Genomic DNA, 22,072 nt, shown 5'->3' with positions numbered 1-22,072 from the left:
ATATCATATGATAAACTACACCATATAGAAAATTTGCTCAAAAAAATAAAACTAAGAGCGTCCTTGGCCTACCATCAATCCTTGTGTATTTAATTTTTAGATTCCAGAGTTTCTATTTTTAACATCCCAAAGCCCATATCTATTAAATAGCTGGCACTGAATTTGAAAAGTTCTCTCTCGAGCATTTGGCACCTAAGACTTGCTCCAGAGTTCCTCTGGACCTGAAAGAAATGAAGAAAGAAAAGAAACTTGCTTTAGAATCTTAACACACACGCTCTTGTTTCAAATAACAATACCTAATTTTTATTGCTCTGAATTAGCACACATTTTAGATCTTTTTTTTATTGTGTATTTTATGCATTTTATTATTGTATGTTTTGTATTGTCTGATTTAATTTGTTGCAACTAGTTGTACTTTAAGACATTGTCTTGATGAGACTTCCTTTGAGTGGGTGGCACGGTGGTGTGGTGGTTAGCACTGTTGCCTCACAGCAAGGATGCCCTGGGTTCGATCCCCGGTTGTGCTAGGGACTTTCTGTGTGGAGTTTGCATGTTCTCCCTGTGCCTGCGTGGGTTCTCTCAGGGTACTCCGGCTTCCTCCCACAGTCCAAAGACATGCATGATTGGGGATTAGGCTAATTGGAAACTCTAAAAATTGCCCGTGAGTGTGAGAGAGAATAGTTGTTTGTCTATACAGTATGTGTTAGCCCTGCGATTGACTGGCGTCCAGTCCAGGGTGTACCCTGCCTCCGCCCATTGTGCTGGGATAGGCTCCAGTCCCCCCGCGACCCTCAGTGGAGGAACAAGCGGTAGAAAGTGAGTGAGTGAGACTTCCTTTGAAAAACAGGCCTTTGCACCTCAGTAGGACTGGGTTGAATAAAGACAAAAAAATAGGTGTCCGTTGTTGCACACTGTTATCATTTAATTAGTATTTTGTTAACATTTGCAGAAAGCTTCCAGATATGTGTGGTCAGAATTCACTTCATCTGGGGTAACAGTGATGGTTACATTATACATTTAAGAAAAAACATTGGCCCTCTTTTTTTAATTGGAAAAAGTCTTCTTTTTTCTGTAATGACCAGACTAGCAATGTAAAGGTAATTCTACTGTTTAAGAGTATTTCCTGTCAATAATTATGCATGCTTAACTTATAATTAATAAGTGCGCTTTAAAAGCTAAAGATTTCACATTTGGTCTAAAACTTGATTTCACATACCCTCCAAAATGTAAAATGGTTCCTTATGATTATTGGCATATATGTGTAACACAAAACTGCAACTCCAGCTCTGCTACAAGCCACATTGTGAAGTTTGTGGACAAAAACAGTGGTGAGTGTCATAAGGACAACAACAACATGGCCTACAGAAAGGAGTTGGAGCAGCTACTAGATTAGTGCAGGGAGAAAACCTGAATCTGATAATGGACAATTAAAAAGAGATCATTGTCGACTCAGGATAAACCACCCCAGCCACGCTCCTCTCCTTATCAACAACAGGGCTGTGAAGGTGGCCAACAGCACCAATTTTCTGTACATCACAGTCACCCTCACCTGGCCTATAAACAGTGCATCATTATTGAAGTGGGCATAGCCACATCTGCATCTCCTGTGGCGAATGAAGAGATCCCGCCTGCCCCCATCCATCCTCATCACCTTCAACAAGAGTACCATAGAGAGTATCCTCACTGCAGCTGTATCTCTGTTTGGTGTAGAGACTGCAGGGCCTCTGGCTGGAGGAACATGGAGAGGACAGTGGAGAGATCACAAGGACTTCTCTCCCCCTTCTTTTTCCCTCATTCAGGTTATTGCATTGAAGTACTGCATGACCTGAGCAATCATCAGTTATTACCCATCAGAGAGTGTTCACCCTCCCGGAAGAGGATCAGGACGCAGGACCACCAGATTGCAGAATAGCTTTTTCCTCCATCTATCAGATTGTAAATTTGAAAATAACAGATGTATATGTGTATATCTGACTGGCAAATAAAACCTACAGTATGTCTATTTATATGTTTGTGAAGGATGGTAATAATGGAGGGTTAAGAGAAATGTTCCACTGATAGATGTAATCAGTCATTTAAAAAAGGAAGTGTCATTGCAATCCTTTTCACCATGCAGTCACATGAACGTGGTGAGGACTTCCTAACCCCAAAACATTCATCTCCAGCCTTTTTTCATATTATCTGAGGAACCAGAGAAACCACACTCTGCCATTGTTCTTGAAAACATTTCACATCCTCCTCTTCCTGCACTGAGGTCAGTCACGTGCAGGATTCTTCCTTTTGTGGTGCATTTTAAACTGAACATAGCTCTGCTTTCAGTTTTCACTCCAAAAGCCTGTTTCGAACTACATTTGCAGTAGCTATCGTGTGTTAATAGTTCTTTCTTTTTTGCCTCATATTGTCCCACACATAAATTTTTATAATTATTGGAGATTTTGATTGACTGCATTTATATAGTGCAGAGTGCATGACCACATAGCTGCATTTGTACATTGATAGCAGAGATCAACTCACATGAATAACCAATTAAGATTCACACACCCACGATGCAGTTAAATGAACCTTTTTGGGCTTCAGCATCTTTACTGGGTGATGTGCTGTTGCAATGGTGAAATACTCACCTCAGCTACAGCAGCTCATGTTGTTACCTATTGGGTGAATCAATGAATGCAGCTGGAGGAGTTTGTATATATTACATGGGGAGGCCCACCCAAACGACTCCTTATTTTAGAAAATTCTCTGTATTTGGATTTCTTTCTCTTTTTAAATTTATTTTTTGTCTCACTAAATGGTTTTCTGGTTTGTTGAGAATGTGAGAATGCAAAAGTGAACTGAATCAGTACTTTTAAAATTGGTTTATTAAAATGAGAAGCAAAAAAAAAGATGATTACTTTTCTCACATGAGGACATGTACATTTTGAAAGCATAAGTTAAAATATTTGTTTTCTTGGTTGGATTTTTTGCATTATCAGACTGTTCTTCACAGTCAATAATGATGCAAAGAAGGTCTGGACTGCAATTTTAAGTGATATGGGTGGACTAACCCCCAAACACCCCTACCTCTGCACATCACTAATGATGCAAAAATGGGTTTGATTGCATATTAAGATATAGGAATGGGCTCCTCCTCACCAGTCCCCTTGATAGTTATTTATCAAGGTTAAAGAAATTTGGAACATCTGCAGCTCTGATAATGAGGCATGGATGAAGAAAAACATACAAGTGCAGCAAATAGATAAGAAATGGTCAACTTCTTGTGGGTGTGGGATTTGCCTTTACTCGTTGGCTTCTGTTTCTCTGATACATGCAGGAACCAAACTGGTGTCTGCTGCTATCACGTTTGTGATTCTTGTTTGTGATTCTCTTTATACACTGTCATTTTATTCTAATTTTTGTGACTGTGAATGTAGTGAAATATCATTCTTTCTGTAAGTTCTTTTTATATATTAGCAGTGTGTTGTAATCGTGTTGTGTATTTGTGATTGCACTTTATTGAGAATCTTTAATACAGACTAAAGGTGCTTTTTCCCCCCCTGAAAAGCGGGGATTGTGAAAAAGGGCTTTTCTGTGTGGAGTTTGCATGTTCTCCCAGTGGCTTTAGGCCCCTGTGAACTCATTCCTGGGATTAATTTGATGGATAGATGGATGAATACACAAAGCATTTACAAATTGGCAAACAAATTTAAGTAATGTTTAACTGAGTATTTGAGTTAACAACATATTTGAAAATTTGTTTGCGTTTTTAAGCTCACATTACAACTGCAGTTTTAATATTCTTCTTTTTTTCTCAGAAATTCCAAAATAGATTTGTTTCATTCGAAATATGAAAGAAAGGAAGCTAAATGAAAAAAGGTAACTATAAAGGTAGATAGGTTTTGTAATTCCTATTTGATTTATTTGAATATTAAGTATTGTTAAATAATGCTTTTTCCGCCGATATTGACGCACATTTAAATACACACTAACTGTGCTGTTAATGAGTCCAACATCATAAACAAGTGGTAAACAGCGATGAGCGCGTGTTTCCCGCCTATCGCAAGTCAAACTTTGTCAGACGTATCTCGTGCCACCTCAGCCTGGACCACCTCGTGAGACGGTATCCAGTTCGCGTTGTGCTCACCTTATCACTCAGCAGCAGGCGGTGAGACCGCTCTGCGCTCTTCTGCTATCTGAACAAACAAAACAAAACAAGGAGAGCGACGGACAACGGTCCTGCTGTTATACCTGTAGACAACGGCGGACCAGAGTGTATTCACGGAGAAGACAAAAGGATGATAACCCATCACCTGAACCAGTTGTTGCTCCTCACCGTCATATTCAGCGCCACGCAAACATCTGCCAGCGTCCAAGGAGCGCGAGACTTCAGCAAAAAGGGTAAAGTCTGAAACTGCAGTCATGCCAGGGAACTTAATCCAGATATTTTGATGTGGTAAACAATCAGGGATTTAAACTATTATTATTTTATTAACTGTTCTGAAATTACATATTGTATACTTAATTTTTGAGTTCTTGTAGAATTGAAAAAAGAAATTATCCTTATACCCACAGTACATATGCTGTCACAGGACAGAATGAGACTATGTTTCTATGCCAATAAATACGTATGTGTCCATAAAATACCCAGTATGGAAGATTGTAATTAATATTTAACATATTTGACGAGTCCAGGTAAAAAAAAGAAAAAAGAAAAGCTTATCGGCTGTCATATTCTGTTGCTCTCATCTCCTCAGTGTCCATAATGCTGAAAGAAGACCCTAAAACTCCAAAATGTTTTGCTGAAGGCAGAAAAGACTTCACATGTTTCTGGGAGGAGGATGAGGAGAGAGCTGAATCACTGGATCAGTACTCCTTCAAATACACTTACCAGTAAGTCCCATTTCCCTTAGGATAGTGTTTAACATCTGTAGAAATCTTTTCAAAGTCTACTGTATATTTTTCTTTGCCTTTCATTTGCAAATATCAAACACCATAATTTCTTAATATCAGAGTCCTAATAGTTTGAGTCAAAAATTATTATGCTCTATCAGCCTAAATATATATAAAATGGCCCTCTGTGACCCTTCAGCATTTGTGTTTGTCTCTTTACGCAGGAATGAAAATAGCAGTAGATGCCCACTGAGAAGCATCCCTGCAGCACATGGTAAACGACTGTTCATCTGCCATCTGAACCAACCAAAGATGTTTGTCCAAATGGACATGCAAGTTCATCGCAAGGGAATGCTGATTTACAATCGCAGCCTCCTTGTAGAGATGGTCTGTAAGTTCTTCGACTGTAAACTCTGCTATAATGCCTGCTGAGAGGTGCATGGAACATACAAAGACAAACAACCACTGACACATTTATACCCAGGTCAATTTAGAGCAGCCAATATGCCTTTGCCCCAAATGCGTGGCTTTGGGCTGTGGAAGGGAGCCACCCTCTGGTCCCCAGGGAATTAAAATCTGCACCTTCTTGCTGAGACGACAACGGCTCTAACATTGTTCATATGTCATCACAACAAATTTATTATGTGTTATGTAAGCTCAATTCAATTAAGATTCTTCAGTTCAGTGATTCGTTGAAAGAAAGAGTGTTTGCACCACTCCCAATTTCCCAGGGAGTTCTTGAAGAAGGTCCTGATTCCACCCTCCTTTGCTTTGCTGTTGTATTGGCTACGAAGCCAATGTGTCTCCCCGTGTATCTGCCTTGAGTGAGGCTGGTCCTGCAGCCAAACAATATGTGCTTGAGTGTTGCTGGGGTTGCACACAGGGGCAAGATTGATCCTTTCCAAGCCATTGCTGAAGATATACCAGAGAGGGCAGCACATCTTACCTGGCTCGATGATGAAGCTCAGTCTGTTGGTTTGATGCTCCAGAGTTTCTTCTTCTCAACACCTTCGCACTTGATCCAGCAGCCCTACTTGCTTGTGCTATGGTTTTGGAACATCTGGCTGCTTCCTCCTGTTGGCGCACCTCCTCTACCACCATGTTTTATTGCTCAGTTGTTGATGCCTTTTGCCAGAGTGGTGTTCCATGGCCAAACCCTCCCCTACCTTGCTGGATGTGGCCGACTACTTGATGATGGAGGAGAGCAGCCTGGTCCTCCAGCACAGCTGTGGCAACTTCTACTCTGGTGACTGGGGTCAACTTATAGGAAATAAGTTGGCCCCAGTCACCAGAGTAGAAGTGGCATTTCTCACTACAGGGTCCCAGGAATCAGGAACATGTCCAGCCTTGGCACACTTGAACTCAGGGCCCTGTCACTGTAGAGAACAATGCTGCTGAGGCAGTTGGGTAGTCCAAGGCACTTCTACTCATGGGAGTTCTCCAGCCTGTTTGCATAGCCTTGCTAGAACTAGTACATCATCAACGCAACAGAAATCTGTCAATTTGTGTTTATGATATAATTAAATTGTCTTTGCAACATAGCATAAAAGGCTAATGGAGCATTATTGTAGGAAAGAGGATTAAGGCCATGTGTGGGAAAAATATCAAGCATATTATAAAGCTCTAAATTTTCAGATAACAGAGCAAGTCCACTCTTGTAGTCACATCAACTTTTCTACTGTTTTTTTAAAAAAGTATAATTTGAATATAATGACTGATTATAGCCAGGAAACTGTTTAAAATGGTATCAGTCACTTCTTGCGAGCTAGCAGACAACTTTTTCTTGGATTTCTTTTAAATTGTGTCTATCTCCTCTAAAGTTCTTTTAGATCCTCCAGCAAATGTGACAGTGACCAGCACTACAAAGCAAGGTCAGTTGAATGTGACCTGGGTGCCGCCACCTCTGAAATATATGGATGACAGCATGGTGTATGAGGTCAGCTACAGCACAGTGGACAGTCACATGTGGCAGGTATAATGTTAATTTATTCCTTTTATACAATAATGGTAATATTTTACATTTAAATCTAAAGTATCATAATTATTAATTGGTACATGGACCTGGTCTGATGAACTACACATAGGTGGAGATGGTACAAGCCAGTTCAGAGTTGATCCTGAGAGGATTGCAGCCCGGTACAAAGTATAAAGTGCGGGTCCGAGTGAAGCTCGATGGGATTAGTTACAGTGGTTATTGGAGCGCCTGGAGTGAGTCTGTTTTGATAGAGACACTGCCTGCAGGTCAGTTTTCCCGATATCAAAAATATATCAAATATAATGTACACAATATGCGCTAAACCTGTATATATACCTGTATATTGAGGTTCAAATAAGATTATCCTAGTTGGTTTCTGGCCTCTTACCATAATTGCTGTTCTTTCATATTGCATCATCCAGAACTGGACCCTCTCATTTTGTCCTTGGTTCTAATCATCTTCTTTGTACTAATTGGGCTGTTCTTTACCACACTCATGTCCCATCGCAGGTCAGTCAAGCTTGAACGCATCACTTATTATATTTGCACAACAAATATTGTACTGTCACCATCAGAATCTTAATCATTTGCCAAGAAAATAGAATTTTATATTTCTCAGTATCGTATACTCTTTGCAGGTATCTGGTCAAAAAGATTTGGCCAAAAATTCCAACCCCTGACAGCAAGTTTCATGGACTGTTTACTATTTATGGTGGGGAATTTCAGGTAAGAATACCACAACTACATTATATGACCTTCTGGTTTTGGTGCTGATAGTACTATAGAATAGGTTTAAAATAAGAGTAGGGTAGAATAAAGATCACTAATACAACTACTACTTTGTTTAATATCTGCACACAATAATTGCACAGACTAATGGTGGTAACAGTAGTGTAGAGGCCACTTATTGTAAATAGCTTGTTTGATATCATTCACTAGGACAGAAATATCAAATTTAAACCACAACCAGATTATCCTACCAGGACATTGAACACTAACCTTGCGAATTTTGTTCAGTTGTGGTTGGAGCAGACCATTGGCCTATGGGTGATACCAGTGTTCTTCAATTCAGAAGAATTATCTTCTTCATTGGAAGTGCTTTCAGAGCTCTATAATTGCCCCTCAAGATCTTCCCAACTCCTGACCAAAGATACTAATTTTTTGGCCACACACAACTGTGTGATGAACAGCATGGTTGAGAGAGAGAATTGTGAAGGAGCCCATTCAACTCTTCCAGAGGACTGGAAAACCACAACAAATAATGAAATGCCAATGGACAGCTGGAGGGCAGCCCAGCATAATGCTGTTCCTTGCAGCAAGTCCTCTTTTATGGAGGCTCAAGATGCCTATGTTACTCTCAGCACCAACAACCACAGAGAAGAGGAAAATCTCGACAACATCCTTGAGGAGACTTTACCTCTTGAGACAAATTTTGCCTCCAGAAAGCAAATATGTGAATCTCATTCTGACCTCGGGTCCATGCAGCAGAGCTCTGGTTTGAGCCACCTTTCTTCACAGTCCAGCTTTGAATACCCAAACTATGCTTGGATGTCCAAGGTCTACACCTATATGGCAGCAGTAGACTCTGGGGTCTCAGTGGATTATAGCCCAATGCACAGAGTGGATGCTATCGGGAAAATGATCCACACTAACGAGTATAAGAATGGGATCGATGCCCAAAAAAGACCATTCCTGGTGAAAACAAACCCCGTACATGATGAGAGCTGAGACAGACTAAATAACATGGTGGACTACACATCAACTGAGCCTTGAAACAGGTTGAAAAAAGCTAAGTGGAAATTTACCTAAAGCCACGCTGCATTTAAAAACATTGATAAGGAGTTTGGTTGGATTCAACTTTAGATCCTTAGCATGTGCCATCTGGTAAGAATGTACCATTTTGATGTTTGATTAAACAAAAAAAAAACCTCTGTGAAATAGCGAGTTCAATTGAGTTATAGTTCTAGATATGTGACTTGTAATACTGATAGTACAACTGAATAATTTTAAGTTCATGGTACAATGTTTACAACTTCACTGCATTTTTAACCCATAGAGGACAGAATTTGATAAAGTCATATAACCAAATGAGAGAGAATACACTACTCATTCATATTTAGATTGATTTCTAACAAAGTGATAATAAATCAACTAAAAGTTGCTAAATAAAAAGTCATCATCCCAACATTACCATGTATAAAATTCATATGCAAAAGCCTTATGTAATTAATTACAAACATAACTTATCCCCAGAGGAACACTCAGTAGCGTAAATACGATAAAACAAAAAAAGCAAACAATGTTAACCAAAGACGTATACACTATGGTAAAGTGGGATTTGATTTCATTGTACTCTAAAATAAATGAACTGCTCTGAGCATGAGCACAACAGTGTTTTACTTTGACATTTGAAGTCAATTTTCCTCATCTGATTAAAACAGTTTTATAAAATAAAAAGATGAACATTTTCCTTGTTTTGGGAGAAGGAATTAAACTAGACATTCTCCCCTTTTTTCTGATGTTACCCATTTAAATTTGTTTACAACAAAAGCTATACAATAATCCCAGCATTACACTTTAAAGATGTTTTATTTACCTTTTACTTTTACATGAAAAATTCCCTTTGCACCCTGTAGTTTTGATGTCAATACATTTACAATTTTAAGGAAACCACTTTAACTGTAAAAGTGACTTTTGTTTGTACATATTTTTCTAAGCAACTCTCATTGTCTAATGCAACTTAAGCTGTTTTACATATGTTTATTGCTGTTTGGTTATTGTGCTTTGGATTTTTTTTTTGTTTATTTTTATGTTTTCTTACCCACAATGTGACATTAAAAAGAGAAATATCTAAATGACATCTCTGCTTTCCTCTTATATATATTTAAACCATCTTAAACTCCATTAAACCATCACAAAAGATTAAGAGTTGCCACTCTTGGTCTACACGATTCCTGTCCTCACAATCCCCTGCATTGAAGGCTGTTGTTCCCGAAATGTAGATGTGCCAGACCTCCTGTAGAGCAGCTGCTTCAACTTCATTACTCTCATCTCGAGTCAGAGTACAGCGACACTGGAAAAACCGATCAAGAACATCAAGGACTGAATCGTTGCCATGCATCTGTCCACCAGCATTTCTGGTGTCTTCTTCTGATATGTATGAGGCAATGAGTTGGCAGGGAGCAGAGCTGTTGGAGCCTTGCTTGAGGAAGACAGCTGTGTCGCACAGCAGCGCAGACAGATGAGCAGCGCGAGACAACTGTTCCGGATGGAATCCAACTTGTCCGCTGCCTCCAGGGCCACACAGGTAGGCTTCCAACCTGTCAACAATGATCAGGGATGGGGGTGTAGATGTGCTGTTAGACTCATGGAGACCAGCCACCTGCTGCAGCAATTCCTCCAGTGTTCGGGGATAGCAAAACTTGATTTTCTTAAATAAAAAGGGACGAGAAATACGAAAAGGTCAAGGTTAATCGCAAGTCATTCGCAATTAATATGAGACATAATAATTATGTTAATGTTATTCTACGAGTTAAAAACAAATGAAATGATAACTGGCACTTAACCTCCCTTCTGTCAACATAAACAATAAATTACATTCCAAAATAACTACATAAAAATAAACAAATAAGCTTGAATGAAATAAGCTTAATCGTATTAATACGATTATGGTCTTTTGTATACTGTTGCATACTACCTGAAAAAAAAATGTGGGGGGTAAATTACTTTTAAAGAAAAATTAGTAAATCATCAGTGAGTCAATTGATGGAACCGCCACGGAGAAATTTTACAACCTGGCTTCCCAACTAATTTATTGAGGTATAAAATTATTTGTTAAATACATAGAAACAGAGCATCTGTAAAATATGCGTAATGGAGAGGTGGTTAGTACCTTTAGGCTCTCAGGGTTGACGAAAGGGGCACATTTCTGGACAAACGGTGGGAGATGTTGAATGTGTGTCTGGGTGAAGAAAACAGCTTTGCCACCCAGCTGAGAGGCAGCAGTCACAGCCGTCAACAACAACAACGAGCGGCTGATGTTTTGCTCTCCAACCAACAATGTGCTGTAAATTGACGGGGTGCCTGGGAGCTCTTTCCTGACTTGGTCTTGAGATGAAAATGTCCTAAACACACGAGATAGTGCGTCCGCCATGGAGGAATATCAAGTCTACACAAACTAAATACGAATGTGGTTTGGAAATGAGAACACCTACAATTCCCGCCACCGCCTACGTGTTCTGCGTATTTCCGGTTCGTCATTGTTCCGTGTGAGTATTGTATTCTTTCTTTTTTTATATATATAAATAAATTTTGTTCGACTTCGGAGCACGAATCCACAATCGATTAATTAATCTTATTCTGCACTCCAGCAGGAAAATAAAGTATATGCAATAAACCAAAAAGAAAATGTTTCCGTTTGTTTTGATTACTTCCGGGTTATTGGGTACCAAAACAGTAGTTCAAGATGGCACAAAAAATGGCAGTGTTGGCTGGTACCCCGGACGATGACCGTGCAAGGGAACAAGAGAAAGGAGTCTTGAGGCGTTGTAGAGGACGACCCAGACTCCCAGACTCTGATCGCGCACAGAGGCGACACGAATCCCGAAAAAAGTATGATGTGAGGAGGGTATACCTAGGAGAGTCGCACAAACTGTGGAGTGAGCTCCGGAGACGGACCAATCTTAGTGATGCTGGACTGGCAGCATATCTAATCCTCGTAAACTCCACGTACGGGGACAAGTACCAACAGAAATACCACAGGTAACAGCGCCTTGGATCCTGAAATGTAAGGAGTTTTTTCCTCAGTGCATACGGGTTTATGTAGTTAAACGGGTCATTGTTTGCGCGACAGGAAGAAGATTGATCCAGAATTCACAGTAAAACCAAGAAAAGGTAAGTAGTCATGCTGACAGTTTGGGAAATCTGCTTGGTTATACGAAAACGTGTGATGTGAAAAAAATCCAAATATCAAAGTTTAGTCATTGTTAGATTTCACACTTCGAGAGTCTAAAGAAAAGTTTGAAGAAATAGTCTTACAATATGTCACCTTGTTTTAACAAGGATCCTAACTCACCATCATTGACAACTTGAGTTACGTAGGTGTCCTCTAGTATAATCTGGTTAGCTGCAGAACTCATATTTCCTGCTTTATTGAATATCATCCATTGGAAAGTGGGTTACATTATAAAAATGCAGGAGGTCTCACAGAATTGAGGAATGTTTTCAACATTCAACATTTTAATCTATAAAGAGTTCAGAAAAATGTAGTTTGCTAATTACTGGGTTTTTTCCCAGACAGGAAGACCCATGTTTCCAGTCTTCAAAGCCTGGTGTGTTGGTACCAGGAGCACTGCTGCTCCTGCCCACATGAGCCCCTCCTTAGAGCCCTGGAGCCTCAACCCAATTTCTCCACAGCAGCCATCTGGCAATGTGAATCCAACCACTCATTTGTTCAATACCTTTTCTCACCAATAAGTGATTCAAGTGACTCTGAACATGAAGCACAAGTGAACAAGGTTGATGGAGAGATTATAGCACTTAAACCCAAGGTTAAAGAATCAATAAGGAGGAGGAGGAAAGAGGACCACAGACACTTGAAAGGTGCAAGATGTTTTTTACTATCTAGATATTCAGTTCCTTGTGTGTACTAGGAAGTTGATGTTGTGGCGAATTGCTTCAATAAAATGGGTGCAACAACTAGAAATCTCCCTCAAAAAAGAAAGAACAAACAAAACTTACATTCAGCATTTAAAAATAAAGATGAACTTGCAAAGTCAATCTCTGTGAAGCCCAAATTTACAGTTAGAATATTAGAATTTGAAGAATACAAAAGTATAAAATGTTAAAGTACTCAAAAGGTTCATGGATAAAATTGTTCCCTTTAAGGTGTTGAAGAAAATGCAGATGTGTCTGACATAGAACGCAACACAGTCAGCCCTGTGGAGCAGACTGCAGTTATAAGCCAGCAGACTAACATGGAGTCACCATCCAAGGACATTCTCCTAGCAGAGCAGCCTGTGTGGGAGGTAGAGATGGTCGATGGAGAACACCAATGTCCTACTGTCACATCATTTTCTCCTGCTACATCAGTGGAGGAGGCTGAGGACATTACCAGAAGCCAAGATGAAGGCGAGGAAGTGTTCAGGACCGTTACCGTGACAACCCCAGTAGATGATGAAGTGGCTAAGACTGTAGAAGACCATGTGATGTCACAGGGCTCGAGCAGCTTACGAGCCTCCATACCAGAGAAGGGTAAGCTGTTTGATCCTCAGAGTCTGCAAATTCCTGAGCAGCAGAATGCTGTAGAAGGCTCACAGGTAGGCTTCAACACTATGGCAGGAATTTGACCTCTTTTTTCTTTAAACTGACTGTTCTGTCTTCTTTCACTAGTTAATTATCATCACTGGTGCCTATGAAGCAATGGCATCAGAGGGTGTCCATCTTAGTTTGGGTGGTGGAAGTATGGAGGAGGTCACCTGCACTGTTATTGGGGGTGTCAGTTCAACCCAGATGTGCATGTCTGACTCTAAACGACAAGCTGAAGATAATGACTGCATGACAGGTGAGTTACAGAGTTGATGTTGCAGGTTCATTGCAACGTCTGAAATGTCTTATTAATGAATTATTACTTTATATATTTTTTAAATACCGGGATTATAAAAGAAGGGGCAGCAACACTTTTCCTGCCAACTGTGAGGTTGTCCATTATGTTCAGTTTGGTTTAAAATCCAAAATACAGTTGACTTGTATGTTTAACAGCTGCAGTATCAGTGTTATCTGATGGACAGTAACCACACTGTCAAAGCACAGTTTGTTAAACCTGGAGAGATGCAAACGAGGCAGGTGCATGGTTGTTGCGTTTAAAGCTTTAGGATCTCTCAGGAGGACTGATGCTTTAATGGGTTTTTTGCATTAGTTCAACATCCTGTCAAGCCATCCTCTAAAAGTGCTCAGAGTCTTGCCTAAAATATGTTTTATGAGCCCATGAGGATGTCTTATGATTTGAAGATTTAGCTGCTTGTACTCTTGTCTCTTTAAGTCATTCTGACTTGTCAGGATTATGGGATAGGATTTTTCTTTTGTAATCATACACCTCAGTTGTAGACACCAGATTATTGATTTTCCCACCCATTTATTATATAAGATATAATGAAATATATTATTTTAGGATAATGTGACAGTTTATTAATGTTTTGAAGTGATACTTGTTTGGACATTTTTTTAGCTCTGTATTCAGACTGTTCCAGTTCTTTTACCCCCAACAACTAAAATAGAGAACTCTTTCTTTGTTGTTTAGATTTATTGTGCAGAACTTTGATTTTCTTCTTGGTATCCTCTTCCATACTTTTTTTTCTGCTAGGTATTTCCAGAGGCTCATATAGGATGTATTGATGATCCTAATCATATCATAATCATATTATGTTTATTAAAGTCAAATCTGGTTCATAGGTTAATCACATGTAGTTCACTTCACACAAAATGGGATTGTCTAGAAGTTAAAATTCGTTTTAGAGCTCTTTATTTATTTATTGAATATACAGGTCTGAGTGACAAACAGCTTCTTCAGCCCAGTGCCCTGGAGCTGCAGAGAAAAAGAGAATTACATTGCAGTCTGAGCAGGTGAGTGTTCATTCTCAAAGGCGCATTTGTCAGAAGTTATTTAAAGGCGCACTACACAAACTTGAATGACGACACTTCTGTTGATATTATATACAAAACCAATAAAAGCAAGCTTGCCCATCCCCGCCAATGTTTCCGTAACTGTCATCAACCGCATCGCCATAGAAAATGGATCTATGAACCGCTAATAATGTTAAGAAGGCTGAGCTATCGCCAACTCTTTGGCAAGTAAACTTATATTTATATCTGCACGCACAGTATCCCCCTCATCATCTTGTCATGCACTGCCTGTGTCCCTAGTGTTTTTTTTGAGGTTTCTGAACTCACGTTGTCTCCTGTTTAACAGTGTATTCAGGGGTCAGGTAGTTAACGGATCATGGGGAGATGCCAAAGATTTCAGACAAAAATTAAATTGCACATTAACCATGCAAAATCGCATAGTGCACCTTTAATAAAGCTTTTCAAACCTACCTACAATATACATATATATGTGTACTATACACATTTTCTGACTAACTAGCATTCACTGACTTTTATTACTTTGTTATAAATATTTATTATTACATATAAAAATAGTGAATTCTATTGTGTTTTACTGCAATCTGGTCAGGTATGGTCTGGTTGGTAAGTGCAGACAGAAGCAAGACTTCTGTTTCATTTAGTTTTTATGCTTATTTACTTTGGATTTTATGTCACATTACTGTATGCCTTTTTTACTTTTTGTACAACTCTACAAAATATGTAAAGCAAAATTATTCTGATCATTGCTTAGTTTATAAAAAAATTCTCACTCACTTTTATCACAATTCTTTTTTAATTTCATTTTTGAGCTTAATTTGCAGTTTTCTCTAACAGTATAAAGAAATAATTTCCCTATGTAAAACGTAACACTGAAATAAAAAGTAAAACGGACAATTTAGGCCAAAGAATTTTTCTGAAAGGTTTATCATTTATTTACAAATGTACTTTGATGGCGATATTTCATTATAGTTTTCATTGTCAAAACTACCATTAGACGTGCGTACCAACTTTTAAATTACCATTGTTTATGGTTTTTTTTGCATTGTTTGGGGAAAAGCCAAGAACTCTACCTCATCATATGGAGGTAGAGTTCTTTTTACATGTTCTATACATGGAATGACTTTATTCATGCTGTGTCTTGAACTTTTGTTACTTGTGATGAGACAGCGTCCACTCCAAGAGGAACAGGCGAGGTCCCATTATAGAGGCAGATGGGATGCTCAAGATGTTTCACTGTCCGTACGAAGGTTGCAGTCAGGTCTATGTAGCTATCAGTAGCTTTCAGGTAATCAATTTTAACACTTCAGCTTACGGTAATTTGTTCGGTAGTAATGAAAAATAAGCATATTTCCAATCCCTTTCTTCCAGAATCACATCAACCTCGTCCATAGGAAAGGGAAGACGAAAGTCTGTCCACATCCAGGCTGTGGAAAAAAGTTCTACTTATCAAACCATCTGCACCGCCACATGATAATCCATTCAGGTGAGCTTGCAAGCACGCAGCTGCCATGTCATCTTTTGTGTGTTATTGTGAGCCTGTGCATGGAAATGTTTTCTTTTTAAACAGGTGTGAGAGATTTTATTTGTGAAACATGCGGAAAATCATTTAAACGTAAGAATCACCTTGAAGTCCACAGGCGAACGCATACGGGAGAAACGCCGCTCCAGTAAGTTATGTGCTAAGACCAAGAGCCTTTACAGAAAAAATACATCGATGCAGTTCCCTAATGATCAGGTTTCCAGTCTTTTTTGTTTTCACCTTTTCTCTCACCTCCTTCAGATGTGAAATCTGTGGCTATCAGTGTCGGCAGCGCGCCTCACTGAACTGGCACATGAAGAAACACACTCCAGAGGCACACTACAACTACACTTGTGAGTTCTGTCACAAGAGATTTGAGAAGCTGGACAGTGTTAAATTCCATAAGGTGAAAAGCCATCCAGAGAAACAGACCACCTGAGCTGATGGGATGACAGTCTTGAGAAGGACTGGTGGACCATAGACCAACCCAAGGAAGAACTGCTTGGCTGTGTTTATCTCATGTCCTGAATATCAGCGAATAAACACACTAATAGTTTTTACAGGCAAATGAAGGGTTTACATAAAGCTGTGCCGCACACCACGCTGTAGAAAAAAAGATGGAGCAGCTAGATAGATTTTAATGCACCTTTCTGCTGCAAAATCTAGTAGTGCTATTCATGGTACTCTACTGACTGTTCATCAAGTCTGTAGTCCTGGACTATGCATGAATGGTTGATAACTTAAGGTCTTACTGGAGAAGAGATCCGCACACACTTGCTGATTATAAAGTCCAAACCTTTAAAAAAATATTGATTTACCACAGTGACATGCGTTATCAGTACGATATGAACCAAATAAGCAGCCAATGGAATTGTTAATTTATCCCTTACTGCAATTCGCTACCATTACTGTAACAAGGTAGGACACCACTGGAAAAATGATCTGTTATATAAAATATTCCCGAGCAAAAGATTCCTGGAAGGGAATTGAAAATGTAGCAATCTACCAAACCGACTGTCGCCACATATGAAGCTGGGATTCTGTTTTGTCAGCATTTGCTTCACTGTTCGAATTAAAGATTGTGCAATCAAACTGGTTATAAAAGGTCATAAAAGAATTATTGTTTTGGATATGTTCTAACAGTCATAAATGGAAAAACTACAACATCACTGTTGTTTTACACTCCACACAGTTTAAAAATATATAAAAACTTCTGTAACTGTCTATTTGGTGAAAAACAAAATCTTTTGTCCACAATTGTACAATTTTATATAATACACCATGTTTTTGTTTTTAAACTTAAGATGAGACAATCAGGATTTGAGGTAAACTTGGCATAATTTAAGAACTTAATATTTTCTAAGTTTTGTGGAGTGTATCAATTTTTGAGGTGTAAAAAAATATTTTTCTAAATAGTTAATTACAAATGACACATAATAAACAATCGCATAAACTGTAGTTCAACTGGTCTGTTTTTTTCCCCTTATCCACGCATTTCTCTTGCCATCATTTTGAGTTTATTTCATCTTTCCAAATATCCTGTTGCTTTCCTGCTGCATCTATTGCAGCCTGCACTTCCTGAATATTAAAATTCCTTTTTGGGTTCAGGAGAGCCAAGATTGGTACCAGACCTCAGATACAGACTGTGCAGCCTTGATAAAGTCAGCAAATTACAGCTGTGTGTATGCGAGGAGGGGTGGCCGGCAACAAAAAGTAGCAGGTGTCGTTCTAGGAGCATCTTGGCCGAGTATGAATTGGATGTTCCAGGATGAAAATGACAGAGCCTCCCAAAGAGAATGGAGAATTAATAAGTTAAGACTCAAATGTCTGCACCTGTAGAACTGCTGAAAGGCCAGACAATGTGGTTGTAGATAAACTGCAGAAGTAAGTTTAAAAATGCCAAGAAGTGAAAATAGCAGTGAGAATGGCTGCACTCTGAAACGTGACGCACTGAGAACTCTCTAGAGGGACTCTGTTGTGAGCAGAACCCTCAGGTTCCCTAGCCTATGGTAGTGAACCTTAAAGGGAGATGAACATACTACTTTGGAGAATGAGTGATCACGATTCACTAAAATCAGACTTTTAACTGTAAACTGTTAATAACGGAACCATCTGTAGAATGCATTTGGTTATGAAAGTCTGCTGTGACTACCTCCAGGTGTTCTCCCTTCCTACCTTCCCATCTTCTCTCAGGGGTGAGTTGCATATCACCATGGCGATACATCCTGTTGCTCTGTTGATTTGAGACACACACCTGTCCCTGCATCTCTCCAGCAAGTTTCTCATATGTTAATAAGCAACAGAGGCACTTAATGTTAAAGGTATTTAAAATATTTTCTAAGGACAGTGGAACAACTCTGCTTTTCCAGGGACACGGCCTGAAAACACTCTGATTTTTCCTCTGTTAAAGGTAAGTAGGTATGTTTTTTACTGCGAGCTGTTTTTTATTTCATTTTCAAGCACCGGTCTACCACAGGAGAGATTCTTTCATTCCTATATTTCTATTCCTCATCTATCCACTGTCCTCCAACACCTTTCTACGTCCCAAGTCGTTTGCTTAATTGTGTCCTCCGAGACTTTCATTTTTTTGATTTTTTAATTTTTGCTACATAACCAAAGGTGATATGACTTTTTGCTGATTTAATAATTTATAGTTATTCTCCAACAAGAATTCATTTGGAACATTTGAGCTTTTTATATTATATTCTCTGATTATACAGAAATTTGTCATCTACAAGGCTGTTTATTGATAATAATTTAAAAAAAATGAACCAAGGCATTTCTTATTACAGTGGTTAGGACAGTTTCATAAGATGGTTCTGGGCTTGGCTCTTCTATGGAGAGTTTTCATATTCTATACATCTGCTACAAACAAGTGTGTGAGATAATGAATAGTGCATGTGTCTTTGAATAGATTGGCAACCTGCTTATTCCTGATCTCAGCTGCAACATTCTGTCCTCTTAATGTGGGCTAGCATGACAACAAAGATGTCCTCAGCTACTATAAATACGGTGGAAAAGTGTAGAAATGGACTGAAATTAATGCTGAATATACATCATATTGCAATATACTGTATGTGTAGCAAGTTGGTTTAATTTTTTTCTTAATGTTTCATCTTGAATTGCATGTTAGTTTGGTATTCATAAAATTAGTCATAAATTGGACATATCGTGATTACTACTTTACTTGTATCTTTCAGACACAGAGCAGTGAACAGGAAAATGGGGTGTACTGGATTCCTCAACACCATGATGTTTCTTTTCAACGGCATCATTTTTGTACGTTTTTAAGTTTGATTTGTTACAAACATTAAAATTATTAATGTTCATTTATTAAAATTATTAAAATTAAATTTAACACATCATAATATGTTTTTACACAGGCTTTAGAAAATGAATGTCTTACAATTTGTCATAGTTTGGCCTGTCCCTGTTTCTCTCTTACTCCCTCATGTTTTTGTAGTTAGCAGGTGCTGCCATCCTGGGTGTGGCAATTTGGGTTAAAGTGGATAGCGGCTCCATCTTTGGCTTAATAGAAAAACTTGAAAATGCACCAGAGGAGGTCACTCAGTTGCTCAATGTGGCCTACCTGCTGATAGCACTTGGATCAGTACTGCTCATCATTGGATTCCTTGGTTGTTGTGGAGCCATGAGACAAAGCAAGTGCATGCTCCTCACGGTATGGATTTATGCTGTTTTATTAAGGACTAAATATGCATGCTATTATATTTGTTTAAACACAAATTCTTAAGGAGGGAATTTTTAAGCTACTATGAAATAAGGGGAAAGAGTATCGTGTCAAAGAAAACAATTCTGTTAACATTTTAACAGGAAAAAACACAACATGAAAGAATCTGACACAATCAGACCACCTGGATAGCTGAGTCACACTCTAACCCTGCCTGTGCTGTCTGCATAAGAATGATTAGTCAGTTGTTTCAGTGAATATTAGCAAATAGTTTTACAGTTTTAAAAACAATAAAAAATATGGGACTTACACACCCACCCACCCACCCACACACACACACACACACACACACACACACACACACACACACACACCCTGGGTGCAAGACACAATATGTTGGGAAATTACCTACTTGCCAGAGGTTGTCACTCCAAGTGCTTTTACTGCATGATAACATGGGATGAATTTAAGTTTTAATCGTTCCCGTTTAAAAGTGCTCTTTTCAACAGCCATGCTATAAAATCAAAATCATCATTGTGTAAACGTTGATTGGAATGCATTAGCTTGTTTCTGCATATTTAGGTTTTGACTGAAACAGCATCTTGTCCAGGAGTCTTGTGTAAAAACATTCTGTGATTTGGACAAATCTAGCTATTTACTCATGTCCTGTTCTTTACTATATAATGTACATAAAATCGAATATATATATTCTCCCTTCACAGTTTTTTATAATAATCCTGCTGGTGTTCATAGCAGAGGTTGCAGGAGCATTGGTGATTTTGGTTTTTAGGCCCTTGGTAAGTTAATCCAAGATATTTTCACCAGTAGGTTCTGATGCATTTTTGATTCACAATATACGTTTTTATTTTAGGTTGATGAATTGATTGCCAAGATAGGTATAGCTGCAGTTTCCACAATCAAGATGAACTACGGAAAAAATCCTGACATCACGGGATTGTGGAACACAACCATGAGTGTGGTGTGTAGGTCTCCTTTGCTAGTGAACGTATAAATCCTTAAATCCGGACGATTGTTTGAAATGGTTTGTTCTGTTTGTACATATTAGTTAAAATGCTGCGGATTCCACAATTCCTCCGATTTCGTGGGCTCTCCATTTTATGAAGAGAACAACCATCAATACCCAGCACAGTGCTGTGGAGGCAACAGCACCATATGTCACCCAATGGTTGTTGAGGTGGTATGGGTATAAACATCCTAGAAACAGCAAAAGAACTGAATAGCTATACTCGCTTTAACCTCTTTTCCATTTTCCTAGACAATTGCTGGTTGCTTCCCAAAGATCAGTCAGTTGTTTGCTGACAACACAGTGGTTGTTGTGAGCGTGGCTCTGGCAATTGCAGCTTTGGAGGTACGACTTGTCAATTCCTTCTATATCTGAAAGTGCAGCCGAGAAACAAGGATGAATGACATTATGTTTGCAACACGATCTCTGTTATTTAGGCCATGATTGTTAAGACCCCTATTTTAATTAGACATGATTGTAGATCCACACTCAATTATCAGTGTTTTATTTCCTTTTCTATAGATATGTGCCATGACAGTCTCCATGAAGCTTTTCTGCAGCCTAAAATCCAGGAGCGCCTTTCTACATTAGTCACGCTTCATCTCTAGGTTGTTTAATCAAGGTTTATGGTTTGAGTTGACAAAATCACTGCTGACATATACATCCAGAGATATTCCATACATGCTGCTGGGCACCATGCCACAAGGGTTTGTCTAACTATTGTATATTTTCCTACACAGTTGCTATATTGTGTCCTCATTACATATAGATGAAAATATACAGTATCTTATCTTCTGTCTTTGGTGCACCAAGATATATTTTTCTCAAAGGTGCATTCAGTAGGATGTTAGAGTTTATTGGTCAGATATTTGAAAATGTTGAAAATGTTGTCGACTGAGCATCTCAGGAATATAAATCCGACTGTCAACATTTACCTTTGAAAATTATATTAAATTTGTCTTGTGTCATCTACATTTTACCTCATATGTGTTTATTGGTCTCCTCCCTGTTCCTTCCATTTTCAAAGCCATTTACTTACCTATGCCAGATCTGCTTGCCTTATGCAATGTTCCAGCATTTCTTTCTCATATGCTTAAACCCTTTTGAGCAGATTTGGTTATTCTGGATGAACAGTTCATGATGCATCACCTGTAATACCTGATTGTTGTTCAAGCGCTGACCTAAATTGGTCTGCGTCACAACCAGAGACAGAATCCAAATGCAGCACACCCACCTGAGGCTTAATCAAAGAAGGGGTTTTATTAAAGACAATGCAATTCCTATAAAGACAGAAGGATGAACTCCAAGCAGAAATTAAATCCAAGTGAAAACTAATTCACAGAAATAATCCCTCTGTAA

The 22,072-nt window shown here is 38.8% G+C and overlaps 4 protein-coding genes across 6 annotated transcripts; 3 read left to right on the top strand and 1 right to left on the bottom strand.

Annotated features, from left to right (window-relative positions):
- The first annotated feature begins 3,853 nt into the window (after window positions 1–3,853).
- epor (erythropoietin receptor) lies at window positions 3,854–9,696 on the top strand. Its single transcript, XM_003966385.3, has 8 exons — window positions 3,854–4,374; window positions 4,731–4,866; window positions 5,091–5,257; window positions 6,687–6,838; window positions 6,951–7,107; window positions 7,264–7,351; window positions 7,480–7,567; window positions 7,859–9,696. The coding sequence occupies exons 1-8, from the start codon at window positions 4,272–4,274 to the stop codon at window positions 8,567–8,569; spliced, it is 1,602 nt and encodes a 533-aa protein (XP_003966434.1). The 5' UTR covers window positions 3,854–4,271; the 3' UTR covers window positions 8,570–9,696.
- On the bottom strand, window positions 9,412–11,106 carry swsap1 (SWIM-type zinc finger 7 associated protein 1). 2 transcript variants are annotated; one of them, XR_003889239.1, is made up of 3 exons: window positions 10,734–11,106; window positions 9,632–10,271; window positions 9,412–9,581 (listed from the first exon to the last, which is right to left on the bottom strand). XR_003889239.1 is itself a non-coding variant. In XM_011605997.2 (2 exons), the coding sequence occupies exons 1-2, from the start codon at window positions 10,992–10,994 to the stop codon at window positions 9,726–9,728; spliced, it is 807 nt and encodes a 268-aa protein (XP_011604299.1). In that variant the 5' UTR covers window positions 10,995–11,106; the 3' UTR covers window positions 9,412–9,725. The 2 variants fall into 2 exon arrangements, 1 of the variants encoding a protein (XP_011604299.1); XM_011605997.2 differs by having other exon boundaries at window positions 9,412–10,271.
- Window positions 11,107–11,271: 165 nt separating this feature from the next.
- znf653 (zinc finger protein 653) lies at window positions 11,272–17,459 on the top strand. Its single transcript, XM_011605998.2, has 10 exons — window positions 11,272–11,602; window positions 11,694–11,734; window positions 12,137–12,442; window positions 12,728–13,158; window positions 13,232–13,403; window positions 14,383–14,461; window positions 15,650–15,767; window positions 15,851–15,965; window positions 16,050–16,149; window positions 16,263–17,459. The coding sequence occupies exons 1-10, from the start codon at window positions 11,307–11,309 to the stop codon at window positions 16,438–16,440; spliced, it is 1,836 nt and encodes a 611-aa protein (XP_011604300.1). The 5' UTR covers window positions 11,272–11,306; the 3' UTR covers window positions 16,441–17,459.
- Window positions 17,460–18,236: 777 nt separating this feature from the next.
- On the top strand, window positions 18,237–21,685 carry tspan34b (tetraspanin 34b). Of its 2 annotated transcripts, none has more exons than XM_029840458.1 (8): window positions 18,237–18,411; window positions 19,202–19,280; window positions 19,465–19,680; window positions 20,412–20,486; window positions 20,561–20,668; window positions 20,756–20,884; window positions 20,966–21,058; window positions 21,236–21,685. In XM_029840458.1, exons 2-8 carry the CDS (start codon window positions 19,224–19,226, stop codon window positions 21,302–21,304), a joined length of 747 nt encoding a protein of 248 aa, XP_029696318.1. In that variant the 5' UTR covers window positions 18,237–18,411; window positions 19,202–19,223; the 3' UTR covers window positions 21,305–21,685. The 2 variants fall into 2 exon arrangements, with proteins under 2 accessions (XP_029696318.1, XP_003966436.2); XM_003966387.2 differs by having other exon boundaries at window positions 20,756–20,887.
- The last annotated feature ends 387 nt before the right edge of the window (window positions 21,686–22,072 follow it).

The sequence above is a fragment of the Takifugu rubripes genome, chromosome 8 (assembly GCF_901000725.2).
Source record: "Takifugu rubripes chromosome 8, fTakRub1.2, whole genome shotgun sequence".
Taxonomy (NCBI): domain Eukaryota; kingdom Metazoa; phylum Chordata; class Actinopteri; order Tetraodontiformes; family Tetraodontidae; genus Takifugu; species Takifugu rubripes.
This window is presented reverse-complemented; position numbering and strand designations above follow the sequence as displayed.